Source organism: Berghia stephanieae, chromosome 5, assembly GCF_034508935.2.
Source record: "Berghia stephanieae isolate SIO BIC M18660-M18661 chromosome 5, UCSD_Bste_1.3, whole genome shotgun sequence".
NCBI lineage: Eukaryota > Metazoa > Mollusca > Gastropoda > Nudibranchia > Aeolidiidae > Berghia > Berghia stephanieae.
In genome coordinates this window covers 74775373-74801654 of record NC_088364.1, presented here as the reverse complement: position 1 = coordinate 74801654, position 26282 = coordinate 74775373, and the positions used below count along the sequence as shown (strand labels likewise).

Here is a 26282-nt window from a genome sequence, read left to right as displayed (position 1 = left end):
GGCTCCACCCGTTACCAATATCGCTTATGAAGGAGTGTATTGATGAACTTGCACCTTATATCACTGAATTGATTAATCAATCATTAAGGGTGGGAGTTGCTCCAGAAAGCTTCAAGAAAGCTTTGGTGAAGCCATTGTTGAAGAAAGCGATAATTTTAAAAACGTTAGGCCTGTTTCGAATCTACTATTCCTTTCCAAAATTCTAGAAAAGATTGTACTAAAACAACTTTCATGTCATACGAAACATAATGACCTCGACGAGAGTTATCAATCGGCCTACCAGCAAAATCATAGCACAGAAACTTCATTGATGAGATTCACAAATGACTTGCTGCATGCTATTGATCAAGGAAAAACCACTATCCTTAGTCTTCTCGATCTTTCGGCGGCCTTTGATACCATTGACCATACCATACCACTTCGAAGACTACTTTCAGTATATCGTGCACTGCTCTGAACTGGTTTGCATCACATCTTACTCAAAGAACTCAATTGGGAAGCAACCTCATCAGATCGTGACCTTCATTTTGGTGTACCTCAGGGATCCGTTTTAGGTCCAGTCCTTTTCGTACTTTAAACTTCCCTGTTGCGAGAATTTTAGAGCAGCATTCTCTCGGCCGACGATACCCAGATGTATAGCATGTGTTTGAAATCCGATATTGTTTCAAAGACAACTGTTTACGAACAATGCACCAACAATGTGATGAGATGGATGTCTGCAAATAGATTAAAATTAAATAGCGATAAGACCGAAGCCTTGTTCGTGCTAGTTCCAATAATAGGACAGATCCATTTACGTTGACGCTGACAATCAATGATAATGATAAAATACAACTCACAACATCAGTAAAAAATCTCAGCATCACCTTGTCTATGAACAAACATATTAACAATGTGAGAGCAAGTGCTATCTTCATTCTAAGAAACACCAGAACAATCAGACCATTTAATAATTAATAAATTGGGATACCTGCAAAAAATTAGTAACATCTTTGATATTCTCGAAAATGGATTATTGCAATGGACTACATGTTAGTCTCGCGAAGGTCAAAATAAACAAACTCCAGAAAGTACAGAACATGGCAGTCCACGTTGAACTGCAGAAAGACAGGAAACTGCAGCTCGCGAATTACTACAACAGCTGCATTGGCTGCCAGTGGCGCATTAAATATACATATTCAACTATTGTATTCTTTCAACTAAGAACACAACACACACCGCTCAACAACCATTTAAGCAAAATTACAAAAGACACATCCCCTTCCTGCCCCCTATGTCAACACCCCAATGAAACAGTAACACAACACTTGCTTGAATGTCGACCTCTTGAAGACCTTAGATGCACATTCCTCCCACCAAATCCAAGCATCAGTTACCTACACACTTTATAGTCACTTGGAACAACAACAAAAGACGTCTAACTTCTACGTCATGGCACAAGACCGAAGGGCTAGAGCTCAGATGGTCGCTGGTTCGGATAAGTGAGTAACTATTTTATTCAAATGCTTGGATGGCTCGTCATCAACAAATAATCTCTTTTAAGTCTCGTTGAACGGTATATCTCACAGCGACCGCTTCGATCGACAAACGACCTCAAATTGAAAACACCCCGCTGTATCATGAAGGCTGGTGAACACATCTTTCAGCATTCTGGTCCAAGGATGTGGAATTTGCTACCACATGAGAAACGTCATTGTCTTCACTAGATGAGTTTAAGCAGCAATTGAAGAAATTACTATGTAGACAGGTTTCCTTTGATTATGTGTATACTTAGCGCTATTCGTTTACTGTGCTAGGGCTTAATTATGCATGCATGATGTGTGACGAAACACATGTGTACCACGCAACACCTATGCACGAGGCTACTACTACTACTACTACTACTACTACTACTACTACTACTACTACTACTACTACTACTACTACTACTACTACTACTACTACTATTACTACTACTACTACTACTACTACTACTACTACTACTAATACTACTACTACTACTACTACTACTACTACTGAAACTTCTTCTTCTTCTTCTTCCTTTTCTTCTTCTTCTTCTGACTACTACTACTACTACTACTAACTAGGAACTACAGATGTGCCTTTGCCTTTATAAGGAGTTAACGCACTTTTAAGTTCACCATGACGAAGGGGAGTTTGCTTCATTCACGGATTTTGCTTTTAAATTCGCTGATTACAGAACGCCCTACATGTTAAATATTTAGTACATGTATTATAGCTGGGTCGGTATTGAGGTCTCGCCGCCCCGCTTCCTCTACTTTTCATGCAGGGCAGATATAGGTCAAAGGTTACTGCGTGACCCAATTTGGAATGCTAAGGGGAAAGAACTTCGATGTCGAGAGACTTTTCGTTTTCAGTCAGTCAGTCAGTGAAAGGAACAGAGGAGAAAAGGAGAGGTTCCGAGAGGTGCTTCGTTTACCCCGTGTGATGTGGTGGTGAGCAGTGATGCCATAGATTGTTCCTGAAATTGTGAGCACAGTCAGATCGTCACGTACACAACTGCCAACGTGTGCATTCTGTAATAGGTCTTCTTTGTAAGCGTTCGTTGAATTTTGTCTCTTTGGATTTGGATGTCCATTCAACACATTCATCATCATACTGAGTGAGTTAACAAGTTCTAAGATTTTCAGCAGTATAAAAAGTGAATTTTACTTTTACTCAACATTATTTTGTTGTTCCCATAAGTACATATAATCAATTGATCTCTTACTCATAGTTTTTCTAAATTTAGCCACTAGACTAGAGTTAGTCTTTTAGTGACCGGTGGTTAGTTTCAGTTTCAAAACTTTTTTAAAATATAAAAATGATAATAATCCTGAAATTCTTTTATTTTGATTTATGACGAAGTCTAAAATTTGATGCGATGACTATTCGAGACTAAACTTTTCAGTCATATAATTTTCATTGTTTTGAGATCTTCTTAGTCTTCGTCTTAGCATTAGGCCTAGCTGTACATCGACACTATTACTAGAATTTTACTATATGACTAGAATAGACTAATGACTAACTTAGTGTAGTCTATTAAAAGTTAAAGTCAAGTGAAGAAGAATAAAATATAATTGTAATAGCTTAGTAATAGTAAATAGTAATAGCAACGTTAAATTAGAGCTACCTTGTCATTGTCTGTATACTTGTGCCGGGGACACCTTTAGTTTTAGTTTTGGCTGCCTCTATTCTCACCTCCCCCCCCCCCCCCCCCCCCCCCCCCCCCCGGCCGATTGGATTACCGAAAAAAAACGTCGCCGGCTTTTTGCGATTTGGATTTGATTGATTATTTTTTTTTAATTGTGCAACTTGTGACAAGAAACTTAACAAATTACTGCATTACAACCTTTGGATTAAACATACAACAATTGTGGACTACTTTTTATACTATTATGAAGACTAGCATCCCGGGGGTGAGAATAGTCACTTCGTTTAGTTTTTGTAAGCTGGAAGAATCAGAGATTGAAAAAATAACTGAATTGAACTGGAAAAGAAAGTTTTGTGTTGCTACAAATGGGAGATCTTGGAGCTGATATTAATAAGTCTAAATTCATTGTAACACCATGTTGTATAACTACATACCTAATTGTTTTCACCGACCTAGGCCTAATTGTTTTCACCGAAAGAAGATGATATCAGTACAATGGTGATCGCCTAAAAATGCCGGTGTTGGAAAGCAGAAAAAAACTGGCATTTAGACGAATTTGATCAAGGGCAATATAAATATTTTTATGACGTCCATGTATTTCAATTGATTCACAATGATTATTGCGCTCCACAGTGCTTAGGGTAGTCGTTTCACAAGCTGGCCATTTTTAACCTTTGAAATAATACAAAAATTGTCAGCTAGGCATTCTTTTTTGGTCGCTGCCCTTAACAGTATTTGTTACTGTGCTTCATGAAATGTGAATTGTTTGAGTTGTAACTGTTGTCCACAAGGTCAAGTGTTATTTTTAGGGGTTATTTTTAATGATTTTATTTAATTATTAATGTAAATCACCTGGACCTGACAAACTTCATCCTTACATCCTAAAAAACTTAGCAGAGCAGCTAGTAGAACCCCTAACCAAGATATTTAACCAGTCGATGAAAGAAGGAAGACTACCAAGGGAATGGAAAGAAGCTAACGTCACAGCCATATTCAAGAAGGGAGACAGAAAAAATCCAGAAAACTACAGACCAGTGAGCCTGACATCTGTCGTCTGCAAGCTCATGGAACAGCTGATTAGAGAAGAAATGGTTGATCATATGACCAAGAACAAACTATTCAGCAAAGATCAACATGGTTTCATGGCGGGAAGGTCTACAGTAACAAACCTACTTGAAACAATGGATGACTGGACGAGAGACCTGGAATTAGGCAACAATTTAGATGTCATATACCTCGACTTCAGAAAGGCATTTGACAAAGTTCCACACTGGCGCCTAATCAGGAAATTGGAACAGTATCAAATTAATGATCAGACAGTCAAATGGTCCGAGATTTCCTCAAAGATAGAAGACAAAAAGTGATAGTGAATGGAACAGCATCAACAGAGAGACTGGTAACAAGTGGAGTTCCACAAGGAAGTGTACTGGGACCAGTTCTCTTCCTGATTTATATCAATGACTTGCCAGACAATCTATCATCTAAATGTAAAATCTTTGCCGATGATACTAAGCTCTATGGAGTAGCTAATACAGAAGAAGAAAGAAACACCTTACAACAAGATTTGAAAAAGCTTGAAGAATGGTCCGAAATATGGCAGATGGAGTTCAATGTAGATAAATGTGCAGTTCTTCACCTAGGAAAAAACAACAGAGAAGCAAACTATATAATGAAAGAAAAACCCCTGCAGAAATCCAATGGGGAAAAAGACCTAGGAGTATTTATTGATAGGAAGCTAAACTTCAAGAAGCAAATTAAAGATGTTCAATCTAAGGCTAGTAAAACACTCGGAATAGTGAAAAGAAATTTCAAGAATCTGAAAACAAAACACATGACTACCATCTACAAGACTATGGTTAGATCAAAGCTGGAATATGCTAACTGCATATGGTATCCGAAGTTTGAGGGAGACAAAGACAGTTTGGAAAGAGTGCAAAGGAGAGCAACAAAACTTATCACACACCTGAAAGACAAAACATACTGTGAGAGATTGAAAGAATTAAATCTCCCGACCTTAGATTACAGGAGAAGAAGGGGAGATATGATCCAAACATATAAAATAGTAAAGGGAATAGACAGGGTAGAGGCAGGATTCCTTAAACCAAACAAGAACATTCAGACACGAGGAAACAGCAAGAAACTGAAAAAAGAACGTTTTAAAACAAATGAAAGAAGGAACTTTTTTTCATCTAGAATTGTAAATAACTGGAATAAACTACAAGAAACCACAGTATCAGCAAAAAATTTGAATAAATTCAAAGCAGAGTTGGAGATAAGCAACACCCTAGGAAACAAGTTCAATTATAAAAATTGGTCCAATCATTAATAGATGAGGAGGAGCGAAGGAGACTACACCAAGTCTAAAAGCTCTATACAGAGGTATCCAGGTATCCAGGTATAGTTCAATCTATTTTATTAAACAACTAATTTGTCAATTAAATTTTAAAATAATTTTATTATTATTATTATTATTTATTCATTTTACTACGTTGATTAATTGATTGGAAATCTATATATTCATGTATGAGTTATATTGTCAATTGCCTATAAGTATACCTTTGAATTGAATTGTGTAAAGTTAAGTATCTACTCATTCACAACTCCTGTGATTCGGGTGAATGTGTTTTGAGCACCTTACCTTGGGTCATACTCAAGGGCCAGAGTTTCCGATCATTGTAATCTTCCCAGTCATTGACTATGCTCAACATCATGTGACTGTGTTACAAGACGAACTAATGTATTGCTCGGCTAGTGACATTTATAGAGAGGTACTGTCAGATCAAGAATAAAGAACGAGCAATTAGCCGAATTTCAGTTTTACGTTTAAGAGCAGACATTTAGAGGCCAAGTTGTTAGAGTTGTATTTTAAAGAGAAATAATTTCATCAAATTAGTGGACATTTAGGCAAAAGGGATGCTAAGCCGGCGGGCATTTAGGTGATCACCACTGTATCAGCAATGTGACATGTTGCTTTTTATTTTTCACACTCTCGGCTATAGGTACAAATGTATGAATTCAGGTCTCATCAAATTCGATACTTAAGTCTATAATGTTTAGCACATATATGCATATGCCAAATGAAATGAAAAAGAATGCTGTCAATGTCATGACAGTGATGAATTTATTCAATCATAAAACTCTCAAAACGGAAATCATGATCCATCTCCTCAAAACGATAATATTATAAGTATGAGTTGAACTAGAACTAGAAGCTGAAAATTGAAATAGGCTGAAGTGTTCCAATGCAGACCTCCAAAATAGCTCTCTCAGCTCATTATGACTTGGTATTGGCCGCACACCGAGAGTAATTGTGAAATTCTTGTGCTTGGCCTTGATTTATGGGCCCTAGTCACATGTCCCAATCCGGACAACCTGGTTCCAATTGTGACACCCCGTTGTGCCAATTCAGACTCACCTTTGACAATTGAGACGAATGCAACTAACTTTATTTAGTTTGAGCTAAGATGGATGTCAAAAACGCTTGACTTCATGATTAGAGTGAACTGATTTGATAATAATCAAATATAATGCCAGCTTCTTTATGAATTTAAGCGTTAAAAAGAACGGAAAAGGATTAATGATTGAGCAAAAATATTGATTAGACGATCTCAAGAATCTATGATGTCATTGTAAATATTGTCTTTTGGAACAGTCTACAATAGTGGGTGCTATATGACGAGAGGAGTCTTCACTCTTATACTCTTAATAATAATTTTGATTGTTTGCACAGAAAACCAATGTTTTATTCCGAAGAATCGTCAAATTAATTATCAAAAACTATTAGAATTTAAATTGAAAACAAATAAACAACGACAAAACAGAGCCGTGTTTGAAGTGAAACTATTGGGTGTTTTGTTGGCAGAATTTTTCATGATCGATTTTAAGTTTTTAAAAAGCACAATACATCGATATACTTGCTTATTGATTCCAGATGTTGTTCATCCGTAACAATTTCAAAACATAATGTGAAAAATCCTTTTCAATTGTACAAATTTATACCACAAATGTTGTTACTTTATCTTACTGCTTCGACTGTAAGCTGCCTCAAATTCGTGAAAATGCGATGGGAGAAGCTCCTATCCAATCTTTCGGGTGGACAAGGATTTTAAGAAGAGACGATTTATTCAACTGATTATCACGGAAAAGCTCTGAGATTGACTTAAATGTATCATGCATTTATTTCTGGCTGTGTTTAATCAGGACTCAGCTCTGTGTCATAATTCTTATTAAAATTAGCTGTTAAAATAGAATGTGAAGTTTTGCCAAAGGGGGAATCATATATCCTCAAAGAAAAATCCCTGTCTTGTGAAAATCGGCACAACCATTGTTTTGAAATAAAGTATATAGGATCAAAATCACTTTCTGCTTTGTTAAGAAAATATAAAAAGTTATAGACTTTAGGAAAACCTGTGAAAACTTCATTCATACTGAGAAAATAAATATAATTTTAAAAAAGAAAAATGTGTCGGATATTTACTTATAATATGAGGGAAACTGGGCAAGAAAATATTGTTTAAAAGCAAAACAGCAAAGCTCAACACAATGATATTTTGGGAATATAGCAAATGTTTTTTTTTACCAATTTTATATTGAAATCTCACTCCCGTGATCCCCTTTAAGTTTATTTATTTTATTTAAGATGTTATATTTGTAATTAAAAAAAACCCCAACATATTTCTGGTTATTTAAGATAAAAATAATTTACTTCCCCGTGTCGAGTTTACCCGGACATGCTTCTAGGTTGAGACGATGGGTCATAATTTGGTGCTTTTATATGTTTTGTGATTAACCTTCTGTCTTGCATCTTTTGTAAAAGTCGTGTATAATGTAATGTAAACCATTCACAATACAACTTCAGAGGTAGGTGTTTTACGTGCCAATATGGGAGAAGTAGAAAACTTGAGCATTTACAAAACGCAATCTCCTCTAAACGTACTCAAAACGTTTTGCAAGGAGTCCCTATCCAACAGCGACATTTAACAAGTAGGATGAGACATGACTCTGTTAGGCAATATTACATATAATTTCTGACAGAGACAACACTGTTAACGGCCAGGTACTCATTTTACACCTGAGTACTGTGAGAGAATGTGAGTAAATCGCCTTTTCTCAATCATGTGCCGCTCAGAGAGGGACGTGAACCCAGAATCTTTCGATCCATAGACAAGTGCCATACCACAAGACCACATAGGTGCATGAGAATGGTGCAAGGTTTTTAAAATGATAATAAATGATTTTTTAAATATATAAAGCAAAGCTGTCGATATAATCAATTTTTTTAATTAACAATATAATTAATTCTTTTATTGCTTGTTATAATTAGTGCAGGGTAATATCCATATTTGAATTTCATTGGGATTTTTTTTTTTTTTAATCCATATTTGAATTTCATTGGTTTTTTGTTGTTTTTTTTTATCTATATTTGAATTTCATTGGGGGTTTTTTTTTTTTGTTTTTTTAATCCGTATTTGAATTTCATTGGATTTTTTTTGTTTTTTTTTTAAATCTGTATTTGAATTTCATTGGGGGTTTGTTTGTTTTTTTCATCCCACATTCAGGTCTTGACGCCTTTTCTTTTTGGTGTATAACTTCTTGAGCAAGATCAGAAGGATTGCAACTAGGACAAGAAATTCTTTTGCAAGATGCAGTTTCAACTGTTGTCACTATTTGTGATCCAAATTCTAAGTAGAGTTGGAGCAGAACTTTTCACCTCGAATGCACATCTCCAGACAGCTTTGTTTGCTGAAAAGGATATTGCAGACCTTTTAAAAGATTATGTGAAACAAGAGGAGGCCAGGCTGGAAAATATTAAAAAGTGAGTACAGTGTATCATAATACCTTATGTTTTATAATATACCATCTGCAGTTGATAATAATAATTAACTGGGTGGGGTTCCTACCTCCCATAGTCGGCAGGGAGGTACTTACTGTGTCTTCTATCCCCCTACATCTGTTTTCCAACATGCTTTCTGTCTTTGTCTTGGAATGAGATTACTTGGTTTTGTCCTGACTGGGAGGGAAACAGTCAACTGCATAGTTATTGTTTTGGGAGATGATTTTTTTTCCTTGTAAATCATCTCTCTGTTATGTCTTATTATATTTTTTATTTTGAAGATATAATGTAAGCATTTGAGTTTATTCCTCTTTTTTTTGGATTTTGTGCTTGTGTCCGGATGAGACTTATAGGTGATCTCAAACTGAGTACATTGGTGGTATGCTCTTGGAATCTGCATCTGATCCCTATTTCTTCCCAGTTCTTCTTTGTCTTCATTTCTCTTGGGTGCTTTAATTGTAATTCTAGAACCTTTTTACTATCCCATTTTCTTTCTTTTTACTGGCGCTGATATAATCTAAATGTGTTGGAAGCGGCGTAAAACCCTTAAAAACAAACAACTAATAATAAATAATAATAATAGACTTATTCCTATCGTGCCTTTTGTCTAAACCTCAAAGCCCTTAAAAACCAACTAGACATTTTATACACAGAGTACAATAACATTACGAGACCAAATCAAGCAATATCAAAACAATAAAAGCATGATGGACAAGGCATCGAAAAATAACAAAAAAAGAAGATCATTGCATGTCACATAATAATATACATTAAAGTTTTGTTTTGTTTATTAGAATTATTTTGTTTTTGTTGTTGGGAGTTGAGATACACCACTCTGGGTAACTGAGCAGTTGCCCGTGTTTAGCTTTAAGTGTGTTGTTATTGATGTTGTTTTTGTGAGAGGGGCGGGTGGTTAATTATTACGTTATTACAGTACGATTGGCGGTCGTGTCATGTCACACGTACATCAATCAGTCTGACTGGAGGGAGCGATGTGCTGCTCTGTGTTGCTACTATTATTATTGCCTCAAGTGATTTGGAACGACGGGTCAGTGTTAATTAGAGTTTAGCAGCGATGAATTAATCGGAATAGTGGAGAGGAAGTTGTAAGTCCCAAAAAGCCCACCCCACGTCTGTCTGAAGCGCAATATCATTTGCTCGCTATCGTTGAGTTAGATAGAACGCTGGTCTATCTTTTTAAAAAGGACGTTTCATCTATCTATCGAGAAAGAACGCCGCCTTGGGTTATCAGATTTCTGCTGTGCTCTGTGAAAAAGAAAGACAAAAAAATCCCAATTAAAACAGCACATTCAAATATAAAAAATTGGCCAGAAAACTCGTTTTTCAAATATCACGTCCAGAAAAAAAAAACCAACCCCTCCGACTCTGACGCATAGGATTTCAAAGTTTTTAGAGTTTTTGACCCCCCCCCCCCCCCCCCCCCCCTTACCCGATACTTGTTCGATACTTGAAGGGCGAGTTTTCTGACCAAAATTGTCAAAATGGGTTGTTTTTTTTTTTTTTTAATGGGTTTTTTTTTTTTTCAGGGCACGTCATTCAGACGTGTAATAATTTGCAATAAGAGCGTGTGACCACTTTTGTATGATTGCATGATGACGCTTCACGCCATTCACAATGAATGCGTCACTTATTTTCCCACGAACTTAATAAGTCGTTTTTGAGATGTCCTTTTTGCACTAAATCGACAGTATTGATCATCACGTACAGTGTGCCATTAGTAGCTGCTCAGCCTTACTCGGGAAAACCCCATATTTAAAAATTTGGCCAGAAAACTCGTCCTTTTGTTTTTGTCAAGATGAGAGTTTTAGCCAAGGTGAGGGTCGTTTGAATCGATCTGTATTTGAAGGACGAGTTTTCTGTCCGTAATCCTGAATTAAAAAAAAAAAGTTTATGATATTCAATTTTTAAAGGAGATACTTAGAGCAGATACGCGTTGTAGTCAAAGGTTGGAAGACAGTCACGTCGGTATGTTTTAGTTTGTTATGTATGTTTGTATATGTGTGTATGTTTGTGTTTGTTTTTATAAGTGTGCTGGTGGGTCAGTGGCAGCAAGGATTGACTAGTTTATTGGTTAGTTAGTGGGTGGATTTCCTATAGGATTGGACAATGTATATCACATACACTTCAAATCCGAGTGAGGCGAGCCATAGCCACTTTGAGTACATGTCGTGCCTCTCAGCGTAGTCATCGTTAAAATATTATAGCCTGACACTAGAACACTCTAGGACTCGCAGTTTGACATCATTTTTTAGGTTTGTGTAGCGTCTAGTGAGTTGTCGTTAGTAGAGCTCAAGGAAACAAATTATTTCATTGGTTGAACTTTTGAATACAACCCACGATTTGTTTTCTTTTGTGGCAAAAGACTGGCATTAGGCGTAATTTTAAAAAAAAAATTTAGGTCAGTGTCAGGCTATACCTTAACGATGGCTACGCTCTCAGTCGGGCATAGCAACACCGCACACCTACGACATGCATTTATTTATTTATTTATTTTCAATCTGTGGGGCGAATCGCTTCAGGTGACAGGCAAGCGATTAAGGCGAGCCCATAGTTATCTTGAATGCATGCTGACCTGTCAATGATCTAAATATAAAAAAGAAGGCTCGGCATCGTTCAATGGGCATGATCTATATTAACTTTCCATGTGCTCGAGGTCATTGGTCACATTTCAAAATTTGCTCCAATAGACCCACATAGTGAAAGGTGTTCACAGCTTTTAAAATATTTAACATCACGATTGATCATTTTTATTCAGCTTGACACATAAATAGAGATATGTTTATATCTTTTGTAAACAAAGTAGCGTGTTCACATTTGTTAAGAAATAACCAATCGTTGGAGAGCAACAAATCATGTGATTGATGACCTGGTTGGACGAAAACACGAATATAGATCGCTCCCATTTTAACAGTGAAGTTTTTATGCGTCAAAACAAAGTGATAAATGCTCACAAACTGGAAAGCCAGCTAGTTCGACTTAATACTATGATGAAAAGGTCAATTACAATTATCCATCCAAAGTTGTTGTAGTTTGTGCAATTCAGATGATCTGCTGGTTGATTTGGATTCAATAGTCTGATGTCACGCAGCCCGGCAACGGTGGCCATCTTGGTTCTAAACAAAGAAAATCATTACTTTTTATTCTTCATGCTGGCTAGAACTTTTCATATACCTTGTGATCAGAATGTGTAAAAGTCAAAACATGATCAAATTTATGTTTTTTTCCCCTCTGAATACGCTTTTACGCTCGCCGGAGAAATATTTCTTACGGGCGTCCGCCATTGTTCCGATAGTTTAGAGCCAGTGTTACTAAGTTACCATGCGGAAGGAAGTGACGTTACGACTGTTGACTGTGGCGAAATTCGTCCCTAAGATTGGTGGTTCAGTCCACCAGATCGATCATACCAAACACACAAAGCTACGTGTAACTTTCAACATGTAATGAATGATTGGGAGAATTTATTGAGTACTAATCACCCGCATGGCGATGGCGGGCCAAAACCATCAACGAACAACTTCATTGGTTCTATAGAATGTATGCTGTTGATGTCACTCAGAGGCGTTCGATTTTCAGACTTTAAACCATTTTATATGTATTGTCCAGCTTTGTACTCTTATGGTATAACACTCACCATTTGTTTTTCTCGATAAAGACAATGCTGTTAATTAACGGCCAAGTGCTCGTTTCACACATGAGTACGGCTACGGTGATTTAGAGAATGTGAGCCATTTCAAGGACTCAACTCAACCATGCGCCGAGCGAGGCTTGAACCCGGGACCTTCCGATCCGAAGGCGAGAGTCATACCACATAGCCGCACCAACCCAGAAGCAATAGCAGGGATGAAGGTTGTACTTGATGTACTCAAGTAATAAAAGACACCAACGAGCCTACCACCGTACATAATTCATATTGTCCAAATTTTGTATTTATATGTAATGACGTGTAATCTCTTCCCGATCTCACGCCATTATACATTATTTACTCAAGGGTGTGTCGTGGGTTATAATAATAATTACCTTGACACACTCATCATGACAGTAATGATAATGATAATTACACACGCATGCATAATTGAGACGTTAGTTTAGGTTGATAGTTTGAAACCTGTCGTAATCACTGTAACACCCTCTCAAGGCCGTCTCTCTCTCTCTCTCTCTCTCTCTCTCTCTCTCTCTCTCTCTCTCTCTCTCTCTCTCTCTCTCTCTCTCTCTCTCTCTCTCTCTCTCTCCTCTCTCTCTCATCTCTCTCTCTCTCTCTCTCTCTCTCTCTCCTCTCTCTCTCTCTCTCTCTCTCTCTCTCTCTCTCTCTCTCTCTCTCTCTCTCCTCTCTCTCTCTCTCTTCTCTCTCTCTCTCTCTCTCCTCTCCTCTCTCTCTCTCCTCTCTCTCTCTCTCTCTCTCTCTCTCTCTCTCTCTCTCTCTCTCTCTCTCTCTCTCTCTCTCTGTGTGTGTGTGTGTGCGTGTGTGCCGCTCTCCCCCCCCCCTTTTTTTTTATTTACCTTTATCATCCTCTAAATCTTACCCGACGTGTACATATTTAAAGATCTGATAACCGAACGCAATTATGGGCTTGTTTTAACATTGTTTCAATGGACAATATTTTGCGTGGTTTGAGGGTATTGTTATGACGGCAATGAGCCCATAACAATCAATTAGGTTTACTAGATTATATATATATATATATATATATATATATATATATATATATATATATATATATATATATATATATATATACACACACACACACACACACACGTCGTTCCCCCGCCACCCACTTGTTCATTCTCGCTCACTTCTAATTTAGTGTTCCCATCTTTACACTGTTTGTCATCTACCTACCTCCCCTGCTTATAATGAAATGCGTGATCTCAGCCATCAACGTGAACGTTTACATATTCAAGTGTGCATACATCATATAATTATGATTATTTCACCGCTCGCACTGGAAAACCCTATCATTTCTCTGTAAACACATAGATATCTAATCGTCGAATAATGCTTTGAACGCGTTGAATAAAAACATTATTCAACGATTGCAGAATATTTTCGCACATTTTATTGGTGTGAAATAAGGTGTAAAAGACAGTTGATTGGTTAATTAGAAATAATCTTTGGGAGCGCATGAATACAAGTCCAACGTTTTTCTTTTCTTTTTTTTTTTTGTTTTTTTAGGTGGGCGGGGGGGGGGGGGGGGGGGGGGGGGGGGGGGGGGGGGGGGTCAAATTGTCATTCAAGCCGATGGAGAAAGATACAAATTATTATGGTGAATAGGAGTACTAATACCATAGGGTCTACCATTTTGGTCACAAAATATCTAATAATCTTACACAGGCGTTGTCTGGCACCACCGCTTTGATCTTGTTTCATGACGTGTAAACTCACCATCTATTTAGTCTTTCAAGTTTCCAGCCTGACCCACTGATCAATCATAGTGAAGGAGCTGGTACATTGTATTGTTGGAAGGCGCTTTTCATGATGTTGGCCATTTAGAGCACCTTCCATGGCATGGTCAGTGGCTCAAGATTTTTTTATTAAGACATAAAACCAAAAGATATAAAATGGACCTTGTCCTCCCTCCCGATAGCTCAGTTGGTGGAGCACTCACTTCAACCCGAAGAGACCGAGTTCGATTCCCGGGTGAAGTCGAGATTGTTTTATGACCCCCCCCCCCCCCCCCGTCCACACAGCAGCCGTTGGGTAGCCGAGTTTGTTAGATCTGGCGGAAAGTACTTTGCGATATACTAGCGTCTTATCAAAGGAGTATCAAGCAGTTGTTATTGCCCGTCCACGTCATAAAAGCCGGGTAAACTCCGGCTCCATAGGCCTCAAGGCTCCGACTGACTGCTATCGCCTGTCGTCCAGTGAAACAAGTCTCAATTCATTTTGACTCTTTTCAACCTCTCGATCACGTTGATGTTCCCGATCCCCTTTGTAAATCTACTTGATCACGTACCGCCACCTCAGGGAAATTGCCTTTGATACTCAATATACCGGTCGTGTTTCGTTGCTTTTTAAAATTTATTTATGTGTGTGTGTGTGTGTGTGTGTGTATGTGTGTGTGTGTGTGTGTGTGATGAATGACGAGTGATCATCAAAATGTAACCTTTTGTTCCCGTCACGATTCAACACCCACATAACCAGCAGAATTAGTTTTTGACAAGAGATTACTGTGTACTGTATGTGTTGTTTATTCAGGTTGGTCAGATACAGCCATCAAATTGTCAAACACATATTATTTACACTTGAGACAACCTGGAAATCTCATTTGAGAATGTTCGACAATTTGAGGGTTGTCTTGATTCATCGATATCTTAGGATTGTTGAAAAATAATACTAATAAATAAATATTAAAAAAAAAAAACAAACAAAAAAAAAAAAAAAAAAAAAAACTCTAACCAAGATGTCAAAAATGTTTTATAACCGGGCAGCATTGTATAGTATGCAAGTGTCGTTAAAAAATATGCTGTTTTTTTTTAAATAAATGACATAACCTTTCTAACCTGCTATTCACTGACATTATTTCTTACTATCTTCACCAAGATAGCAGTAACAGCGATGCGATTTGGCCTTCACTACAGCAACATTGCCACTGCTTTCTTGGTTAAAAAAAGAAAGTACAGAAAAAAAAAAACAAAAAAACTAAAGAAAACAATTTAAAAAGAAAATATGGTTAGGTGCGTTATTTTAGCCAGCTCAATAATGGAGAAAATTATGACTGGAAGAAATTAAGTCTCGCTTTCCAATTTCTTGGACAGATTCCCTGAATGGGTTCATTTGGGCTGGTCCAAAATAATTTGTATCATGAAATGACGCGACAGGAAGAGGTAAAATACAATTAGATCGATATTGGAATTCAGTGAGTGCACTCCCGTAAAATTTGCTGAAAACGAATAAAGGGCAAGGTGGCCTGGAACTCGGTATAATGTTGTTTTCCCGCTTTTCAATAGTTTGGTTCCTGCTCTCATTCTTTTTTTTTTTTTTCCTCTTTTGTTTCTTCATTATCATCATCATCACCACAATCATTCTCTCTCTCTCTCTCTCTCTCTCTCTCTCTCTCTCTCTCTCTCTCTCTCTCTCTCTCTCTCTCTCTCTCTCTCTCTTTCACACACACACATACATACATACACACACATCTATCTATCTATCTATCTATCTATCCGTCTGTCTGTCTTCATCTCATTAATTACATCTACAATTAAAAACAATTGAATACATATTATTATTATCATTATTATTATTATTATTATTATTATTATTATTATTATTATTATTATTATTATTATTATTATTATTATTATTTTTGTTATTATTATTTGTTGTTGTTGTTGTTATTATTATTATTATAAAAATATAAAAAATCGTGATGTGTGGACTTAGCAATGTGTTACCTCAATTAATTGCCAAGAGCGATGATCGAATGACAAATTGCAATTTCCAAGTCGGTGCGTGAGCCGAGAATAGACCCGTGCCCCGGTTTTCACCGGAAATGGTTTCCGGACAGGAATTGATGAAGGGGCGTGTCATACTAAACCCCGTTCAATTTATCGATAGCCTCTGGACGCTGATTTTTTCAGAGAAGAAGAAAATGAATGGGTGGGTGAGGGGAGAGGAGAAGGGGTTTTATGCTGTTGAGGAAATTTTCTGAGGGGATTAAAGTAATTAGAGAGAAAATAAATTAAGAGTAAGAGAGAGGGGAGAAATTGTATTGTGGCAGGTTGATAAGGGCTGAGATAGGGAGTTGGAGTTTCACAAGGGAATGCCTCATTAGTTGACATATAAAACATAAATCGAGCTTTTTATATAGCGCAGTATCCACAAAACGTGCTCAAAGCGCTTTACAAGGGGTCCCTGACCAACAGCAACACTAAGCATTAGGACGGGACATGACGCTTGTTAGGCGATATTATAATTTTTTCGGACAGAGACAACGCTGTTGACGGCCAGGTGCTCATTTTACACCTTAGTTCAGTGGGAGAGTGTGAGTAAAAAGCCTTTTCCTAAGATTCGACTATGCGCTGAGTGAAGCTCGAACCCATGACCTTCCGATTCGAAAGCGAGTGAGACCACTTAGCCGCACAAACCGATTTGTGTGTAATTTGTCTTCTGCATGTTTCTGTTGTTTGTTTGTTTGCCTTTAAAAAAAATATAATTCCAGTTGAAATTATTTTTTTCTTACATCTCTGAACACGTTTGACCATAAGTTTTCTACACACCCACCTTTCTATCTGCTTACCTACCTACCTACTTACCTATCCATCCAGCTATCGATCTATTTATCAATATATTTACCTATATAACCTTTATATAATATCAGTCTATCAAATCTTTCAATGAGGTCGAAGTGATTCTGGAGAAGATATCAAGACATAACCTTCCAGACTCGTCAATTTTATCCACCCCATTTCTCCCATAGTGGGCATGGGGCAGGGAAGTACTTACCGTGTCGTTTATCCCCCTATATTTGTTTTCCATCGTACTTTCTGCCTTTGTCTTGGAATGAGATTACTTGGTTTTGTCCTAGCCCTGGCTAGGAGGGAAACAGTCAAATGCATAGTTATTGTTTTGGGATATGATATTTTTTTTCCTTGTAAATCATCTCTCTGTTATGTATTATTATATTTGTTATTTTGAATGTATTATGTAGGCATTTGAGTGTATTCCTCTTTGTTGGATTTTGTGCTTGTGTCCGGATGAGACTTATAGGTGATCTCAAACTAAGTACATTGGTGGTATGCTCTTGGAATCTACATTTAATTTGTTCCCAGTTCCCCTTTGTCTTACTTTCTCTTGGGTGCTTTGATTGCAATTCTAGAACCTGTTACTATTCCATTTTCTTCCTTTTTACTGGCGCTGATATAACCTAAACGTGTTGCAAGCGCCGTGAAACCCTTAAATACAAAAAACAAAACAAACAAATGTTTGCAAGCGCTCTAAAACCCTTAAAAACAAAACAAAACAAACATATCCACCACATTTACATCAATGCATCCATCCATCCATTTACTACATCCATAATCCATTTCTCCGTCAATCCAACCCATGCACTTAATCACGTGACTCCGCTTAGGGTATAGACAGGGTAATCAATATGAAATTAATTATATATTTTGATAATCATTTTGAAAAAAGATATTTGTAAACTTATGGGGCTAGACAGTCGCCTTCAGATCGGAAGGTCCTGGGTTGTTGTCCCGCTGCTCTGAGCAGCGCATAGTTGAGTCCTTGGAAAAGGCCTTTTGCTCACATTCTTTGACCACGCTCATGGGTAAAATTAATACCTGACCATTAACAGCGTTGTCTCTGTCTGAAAATTAAAAATATTGTAATATCGCCTAACTGGCGTTATGTCTCGTCCAACATGTGAATTGTTTCTGTTGGCTAGGGACCGCTTGTAAAGCCCTTTGAGCACATTTAGTTGATCTATATATATATACATACACATACATACATACATACATACATACATACATACATACATACATACATACATACATACATACATACATACATACATACATACATACATACATACATACATACATACATACATACATACATACATAAGCTTAAAGCTCAACATAATAATATGACAATGAGAAGTGATCCAAATATGCATTCATCTATTCATTCTATCATTCCCAGATTGGCTGAAGATTTCGAGAGTCACGCCAACAAGGGATTGTCCGACATCAGTTCCTATCTAGGGAACCCTGTCAATGCTTTCCTGCTCATCAAAAGGTTCACTCTCGATTGGGATAAAAATGTCTCCCCAGTCATTTCCAACGGCACATGGGACAGTAAGTCATCTTTGCTTGCGTTGTTTTACGAACGTTCTTGTAGAACAGGCATAATTGAATGAAAAATTATTAAGCGGGCCTAAGGTGCAAGATGGAGCGGTGCTGATGGTTTTCCTCGGATCCGCGGAAATCCGCGATTTTGGGATCTAGAGGAGGAATTTCTTCCTTTTAAAAATTACATTTTCTTGAAACAATGTGCCAGCATTGAGAGAGTTGATGTGTGGTGGAACACACAGGAGCAGTTTCCCACTCTCCAGAAGTTAGCTAGAGTATCAATGATAGTCTGTCATCTCAATGGCTCTAAAAGTGGGGTTTTATGCAGTAGAAATGGGGCTTAAAGGCAATCGTTCAACATTTTCCTACTTTTTCACTTTTTATCACCATCAGCACTGATGGAGATAGAAAAAAATTGTGTATGAAACAGTGCCAAGCAAAGCAGGAAGAAAAGTAAAAGAACTGAAGCAATTCGGATTAAAGAAATTTCAGCCTTTGATGGGGGAGGCAGTCTGATTGTTTTGTTTTTTTGGGGGTTTTTTTAGGGGGGGGGGGGGGGTTCTCGTATTTTTTTTCTACTTTGTCTGGCACTGTTTCATAGACTTTTTTTTCAGATTATCTTTATCGAGCATGATTACGTGTTCAAAGAACGGGAGGTGGTAGTAAATCTACACCAGTGTATACCATAGATAACACAGGACATCTGTGGTGTACACACACCGTGCTGTTTGATTCAGATTCAACAGCCAGTTCTTGGTTTGTATAATGGTAAAAAGAATGACAGTCACCTGAACATAAATTTTTATCCTCCCCCTCCCCCCCCCCCCCCCCCCCCCCACCTATCCCACGAAAAAAAAAAAAATTAAAAAAAAAAAAAAAAAAAAAAAAAAAATTTATATATATATATATATATATATATATATATATATATATATATATATATATATATATATATATATATATATATATATATATATATATATATATATATATATATATATATATTTATAGCTCTGTGATCAAGTTAAATTACACTTCATAATTTTTTAAAACAATATTTTAAAAGTTACTTTATGGTAATAAAGGTGGAAATTGTGCATTTTGGCTTTTTACAAATTTTCGTTGGTATCCGAATTTTATTTTATTTTTGAAATGTTTTCTTGTGTCAGGCCTGCATTCAGTCTTAGTATAGCAGATAGACCTTAAAACAGAACCAGTGACGCGCCAGCTTAAAGATTGGCAAACATGTGTTGAGAATAATAATAATAATAATGATAATAATAATAATAATAATAATAATAATAATAATAATAATAATAATAATAATAATAATAGTAATAATAATCGTTATTGTCCAAATAGGCAATTATTGTTAGGTTACAACTCTTGTAATAGGCGAAAAAAGTAATTAAAATAGTGATAATAATGATGATAATAATACTGATAGTAATGATAATAATAATAATAATAATAATAATAATAATAATAATAATAATAATAATAATAATAATAATAATAGTAATAATAATAAGAATAAGCATAATAATAATAATAATAATAATAATAATAATAATAATAATAATAATAATAATAATAATAATAATAATAATAATAATCATCATCATAATAGTTATAATAATAATAATAAGAAGAAGAAGAAGAAGAAGAAGAAGAAGAAGAAATCGGTTTTAAGCCGGAAGGGACTTTTTTTTAATTTGAATGAAAATCTTTTCTTCAGACATGTTCCAGGAGCTCCAACAGGCTCGTACTGACCTCCCGACATTCGATGACCTCAAAGGAGCAGCCTCAGCCCTGATGAGATTACAGGATACCTATCAGCTGGACACATCCAAGGTTGCCCATGGAAACCTGGCTGGCATCAAATCACCCATACTCTCGGGTAAGTCGTCATATGTCCCTAGTCCTAATATTGTTATTTTAAGTGTTATTGCCTTTCCAACATCATCCTCATCATTATTATTATTATTATTATTATTACTATTCTTCTTCTTCTTCTTCTTCTTCTTCTTCTTCTTCTTCTTCTTCTTCTTCTTCTTCTTCTTCTTCTTCTTCTTCTTCTTCTTCTTCTTCTTCTTCTTCTTCTTCTGCTTCTTCTTCTTCTTTTTCTCCTTTTTCTTCTTCTTCTTCATCTTCTTCTTCTCTTCTTCTTCTTCTTATTATTATTATTATTTGTTTTTATTATTTTTTTATTTATTTTTTTAATATTTTTTTTATTTTATTATTTTTAAAAAAATTATTATTATTATTATTATTATTATTATTATTATTATTATTATTATTATTATTATTATTATTATTATTATTATTATTATTATTATTATTATTATATCATCATCATCATAATCACCAACAACATAATTATTATTATCATCACTATCATGACCATCCCCACCACAAGATTCGTCATTATGCCCTATCTCATCTCATCTCAGTAATCATCATCATCCTATGATAAAATCTATTGACATGTGACACGACTCTTCAATGCAAAATTCATTAATATTCATCAATCAATCAACCATCTTGGTATAACCACTGTAAGGTAGTGCTAATGATATGTATTTTAATTTGACATTAAACATATTATATAGACTCTTATTTGTCACCCTTCGTCTCAAAACGGTATTAAGTTGGGATTGTTAAGATGTTGAAAATTGAATTTATAGCCAGAAATATCAGACTTGTGTTGAGTTTGTGTATGTTTTATTGAGGAGAATGGATACCATATTTTAGGGTGCTAATGCCAACAATTTATATTTTTGGCCAGTTTAACATTTAATTCGGCTTTTAAGCATAAGATTCTTTCCGACATATTACCATTTTGAGACGATGGGTCACATTTGAGAGAGAGAGAGAGAGAGAGACATCTATCTGTATGCATGCAATACAAATTTTGATTTAAACATTTTTTTGCCAAATTAATAATGCCAGTTTTTCGAATGGTCCAGTAATTTTAAACAGTTACAATTTTTCTTTTAATATACCAAAGTCAAAGTATTTTATTGAAATGAAAACAATATCGCCAGCAGATGAGTTGTGTGTTATCGCATGCTATGATTTCATTCTCATCATGTGCTCTTGTTCCTAACGCATGAATGAATGACTGTCTTAACGGAATGCTTTGTTTCGTCAATTAATGAATTATGGATGACATATTTCGAGTCCTTTTGGTGTGTGCTTTTCTAATTATCTTAAACTCAAACGTTCTAAAAATATCACAAGCACAAATAAACCCCAATACTATCAGCAAATCTGACTGCCTCCGTAAAACCCCTGAAGGCATACATGAAAACATTTTTTTTTTAAATTATATATATATATATATATATATATATATATATATATATATATATATATATATATATATATATATATATATATATATATATATATATATATATATATATATATATTATTGATTTGATAATATATGGTAGCGATGGTTCAACAATTGGCATTGATAGATCTGTTTGATCTGGCAGTCATTGCTTTTTTAATTGACCAGTCCCCTATCCAAATGGTAGCAAGCAATTGTTACAGTACGTTTCACGCTACAGAATTTGAGATAAAACGTTGGCCCCGTGCACACAAGGACTCTGGCTAAATACTTCTTCATAGTTATAAGTTATATTTAAATGTATGGTGTAAGTAAATGTATGGTATAGGGAATGAGATTAGCGGAAGAGTAGCGTCCCTTGATTGGACGTCACCCATAGTCTGTGACTTCATCGGCGGAAAAGTTATTAGAGAGAGAACGTCATGTTGGTTGTGCGCATGCGTCTCTCGTCCTCGCGAAAGTTATTAGAGAGAGAACGTCGTGTTGGTTGTGCGCATGCGTCTCTCGTCCTCGCGAAAGTTATTAGAGAGAGAACGTCATGTTGGTTGTCCTCGCGAAAGTTATTAGAGAGAGAACGTCATGTTGGTTGTGCGCATGCGTCTCTCGTCCTCTCGGAGAGGACGAGAGACGCATGCGCACAACCAACATGACGTTCTCTCTCTAATAACTTTTCCGCCGATGAAGTCACAGACTATGGGTGACGTCCAATCAAGGGACGCTACTCTTCCGCTAATCTCATTCCCTATAACCATGTACACACACAAAAACCCCTCACAGAGGATGAGTGCTATGAGTTGGGTCGGCTCGCTTACAACGACGGTGACTTCTATCATACGTCACTGTGGATGGAGCAGGCTTTGAACAAGAGGAAGACGGGCATGCAGAGAGCCGGGGAGGACGGGGACAAAAGGTGTGCCGACTTCCTTGATTACTTGGCTTTCTCATACTTCAAGGTAAATAAATTGTCATGGGTCAGAGATTTTCTAAAAAAAAAAAAAGAAAAGAAAAGAAAATATTTTTTCTTGAATGCCTTATTTGATACCTTTTTGAAGTCTAAATTTTTGCAAAAAATTGATAATAATTCGTTTTCAATAATATCGAATCATTAATCGTTATAATATATAATAATATAAAAAATAATAATAATAATAATAATAATAATAATAATAATAATAATAATAATTATAATAATAATAATATAATATATAATTATAATAATTATAATATAATAATAATCATAAATAATTATAATAATAATATATAATAATAATAATTAATAATAATAATAATTAATAATAATAATAATAATAATATATAATAAATAATAATAATAATATAATGCACGGGTCTCATCGTGGTCACAATAGAACTAATGAACCGATAGAAAAATTCGGTCCTATCTGACGTGGAAATATGTGACCTTCTAACTTGGTCCTTCCTTTCTATTCCTTTTCCTTTTGTAAAGCTACCTTTTAAATTACACAACTGAATGGCTGTATCATCATTAGTCTTGGTCGGTGTGGGGCCGGGAGGAGACCTTGAAAACAGAATAGCCAGTCTTTGAGGTTTTTTTGTTTTATTTATACTTCATTAATGTTTTTGAAATGAAAGAAAAGGAAAAAAAGACCCGTTTTCTAATTGATAACTGGTTCCTTAACAATAACTATCATTTCGAGGGAAGAAAAAAAAAAAAAGAAAAACAAAACATATGAAAAAAAAAAAACCCACCAAAAACAAAACAAAACAAAAACAAAAAGAAGTAAGCAACAAAATACAAAACACACACACACACATTCACACACACACACACACGCATACACACAAATCCTATGATGCAGACTGAAGTCTGTCTGAGCAGTGGTTGCCTTATGAAGAGAGAACGATCAGAGGTTCTCCCATCTACTGACTTTGATTGCCTTTCTGGTTGCATGGGAGAGACAGTTTTGTGCATGTGACGATTTCCTCAATTATATTATCTGTTATTGGGAGTGATATTTTGCATATTATTGTGTTACTAATGAGTGCTAAATTTTGTCCGAGTTGATATAATAACCAGCGATATGATTTTCCTGTGCATGTTGTCAGCTGTTTGTGTGCAAGTCGTCCTTACTTGGTGTGCAAATTTGGCGTGCAAGTGAATGTTGAGGTATGGTGTCCTTTTAACCAGTTAACTGCCGTACTCGGGGAAAAATGATGTTGCACACATTAAAAAATTTGGCCAGAAAACTCGTCCTTCATATCGATCGATTTAAATGAGATATGAATGTGAAGGACGAGTTTTCTGGCCACACAATTTTAAAATGAATAATTTTTTTTCCAGAATACGTCGGTTAACTGGGAAAGATATTGTGAAAGAATGTACTTACTTGTGACTCACGATTTCCCGTTAATTTATCTTTTTTTTTTAGGGAGTTCCCAATGGCGCAGTGGGGGGTGGGGGGGGGGGGGGGGGGTTGCCCGACAAACAAAGGGACAGATATCGATCCTGGTTGAGGGCCATTTTTTTCTTTCTTCTTCCTCTAAGCCCTATGTTCAGCAGAGATTGAGTAGTAAGGGTTGTCAGATCCAGCAAAAAGCAGGTTGAGATAAATTTGCGTCTTAAATAAAGGGTAATATATTTTTTTGAGGTGTCGCGTTTATGACTATCTAGTTATGAGATATTTTAAGCGAACGTTTCCTGAACTTAATTACTTACTTATCCGAACCAGCGACCACCTGAGTTCTAGCCCTTCGGTCTTGTGCCATGACGTAGAAGTTAGACGGCTTTTGTAGTTGTTTTCCTGAACAAAAATTGTTCCTAGTGTGTTTTTGTCGGTGCGCGGCAATATTGATGACGTCACGAACAATCAAGAACAACAATATTAACCGATAGAACCGATGTCTCGTATGCATGGACTCTTCTTTTGTGCTTAATCTAACCTTTGAATGCCTCCAGATAGAATCTGAAACCCGACAACTTCAAGAATCGCATGGCGTTTGTTTCCTTTCCTGAATAACGGCAATTCTAACCTTAAAACACCCCGAAACAGAAAGTATGGGACTGATAGCGTAGCCATCGTTAACATAATAGAGCCTGACACTAGAACCCTCTAGGACTGGCAGTTTTACGTCATTTTTTAGGCTTGCCCAGCGTCTAGTGAGTTGTCGTTAGTAGAGCTCATGGGAACAAGTTATTTCATTGGTTGAACTATTCAATACAACTCACGATTTGTTTTCTTTTGTGGCAAAAGACTGGCGTTTTGACGTAATTTTTGGTCAGTGTCGGGCTATAACTTTACGATAGCCTGTAAATATTGAATGCTTATTCGGGCCTATCGCATTTTGGGTTGATGCTTCGAAGAAAATACATAAAATATATCGCATGACGTCTTATCTGCTGAATAACAATCATGTAAAAGATGTTAAAACTAAAATGACACGTGACTAATATGTCAGTGTATAGTGTCCGTGAAATTCTTTTCCTTTGCAAAAGGTTTATATTGAGTCCATCGGACTTCCCGTTTCAAGGAGAGATTTGGAATAAAACTCGTTGCCTAGCGTTTTTTACGACACGATCTAGCTAGGTCTATATAAAAGTGAGATAGAAGAACATGCAAGTGTTGAATATCCATCGTCTGTTTCTCTCAGATCTTTTAAAGACATTTGTGACCTCAAAACAGTATTAATTCGGGATTGTTAAGATGTTGAAAATTGAATTTATAGCCATAAATATTAGACTTGTGTTGAGTTTGTATGTTGTTTTTTTTTTTGTTGTTGATGAGAATGGATACCATATTTTAGGGTGCTAATGCCAACAATTTATATTTCTGACAAGTTTAACATTCAATTCGGCTTTTAAGCATATGGTTCGTTCCGACATAATAATACCATTTTGAGACGATGGGTCACATTTGGAATTAAACTCAATGCGACACGTTTTATCGGCGACAGTGAGATAAAACACTCATCAAATACAACATAGCCAATATCCACAAAATTATAGAATGAGCTTCTGATCGTTGCGCTTGGAGAGACTTAGACAATTTGATTCAATAGTCTGATGTCACGTCGCCCAGCAACGGTGGCCATCGTGGTTCTAAACAAAGAAAATCTGTACTTTTTATTCTTCATGCTGGCTAGAACTT

At 36.1% G+C, this 26282-nt stretch overlaps 1 protein-coding gene across 3 annotated transcripts in view; it reads left to right on the top strand.

Moving 5' to 3' along the window:
* Window positions 1-2318: 2318 nt before the first annotated feature.
* LOC144973604 (prolyl 4-hydroxylase subunit alpha-1-like) overlaps window positions 2319-26282 on the top strand; it is a 49600-nt gene continuing 25636 nt past the window's right edge. Inside the window, exons 1-5 of one of the 3 annotated variants that reach the window (XM_078916249.1) lie at window positions 2319-2623; window positions 8713-8969; window positions 18652-18806; window positions 20539-20700; window positions 22936-23111. In XM_078916249.1, the coding sequence (XP_078772375.1) occupies window positions 8797-8969; window positions 18652-18806; window positions 20539-20700; window positions 22936-23111 (666 nt within the window). In that variant the 5' untranslated portion in view covers window positions 2319-2623; window positions 8713-8796. The remainder of the gene's footprint in view (window positions 2624-8712; window positions 8970-18651; window positions 18807-20538; window positions 20701-22935; window positions 23112-26282) is intronic. The other 2 variants (XM_078916251.1, XM_078916250.1) reach the window with 2 other exon arrangements.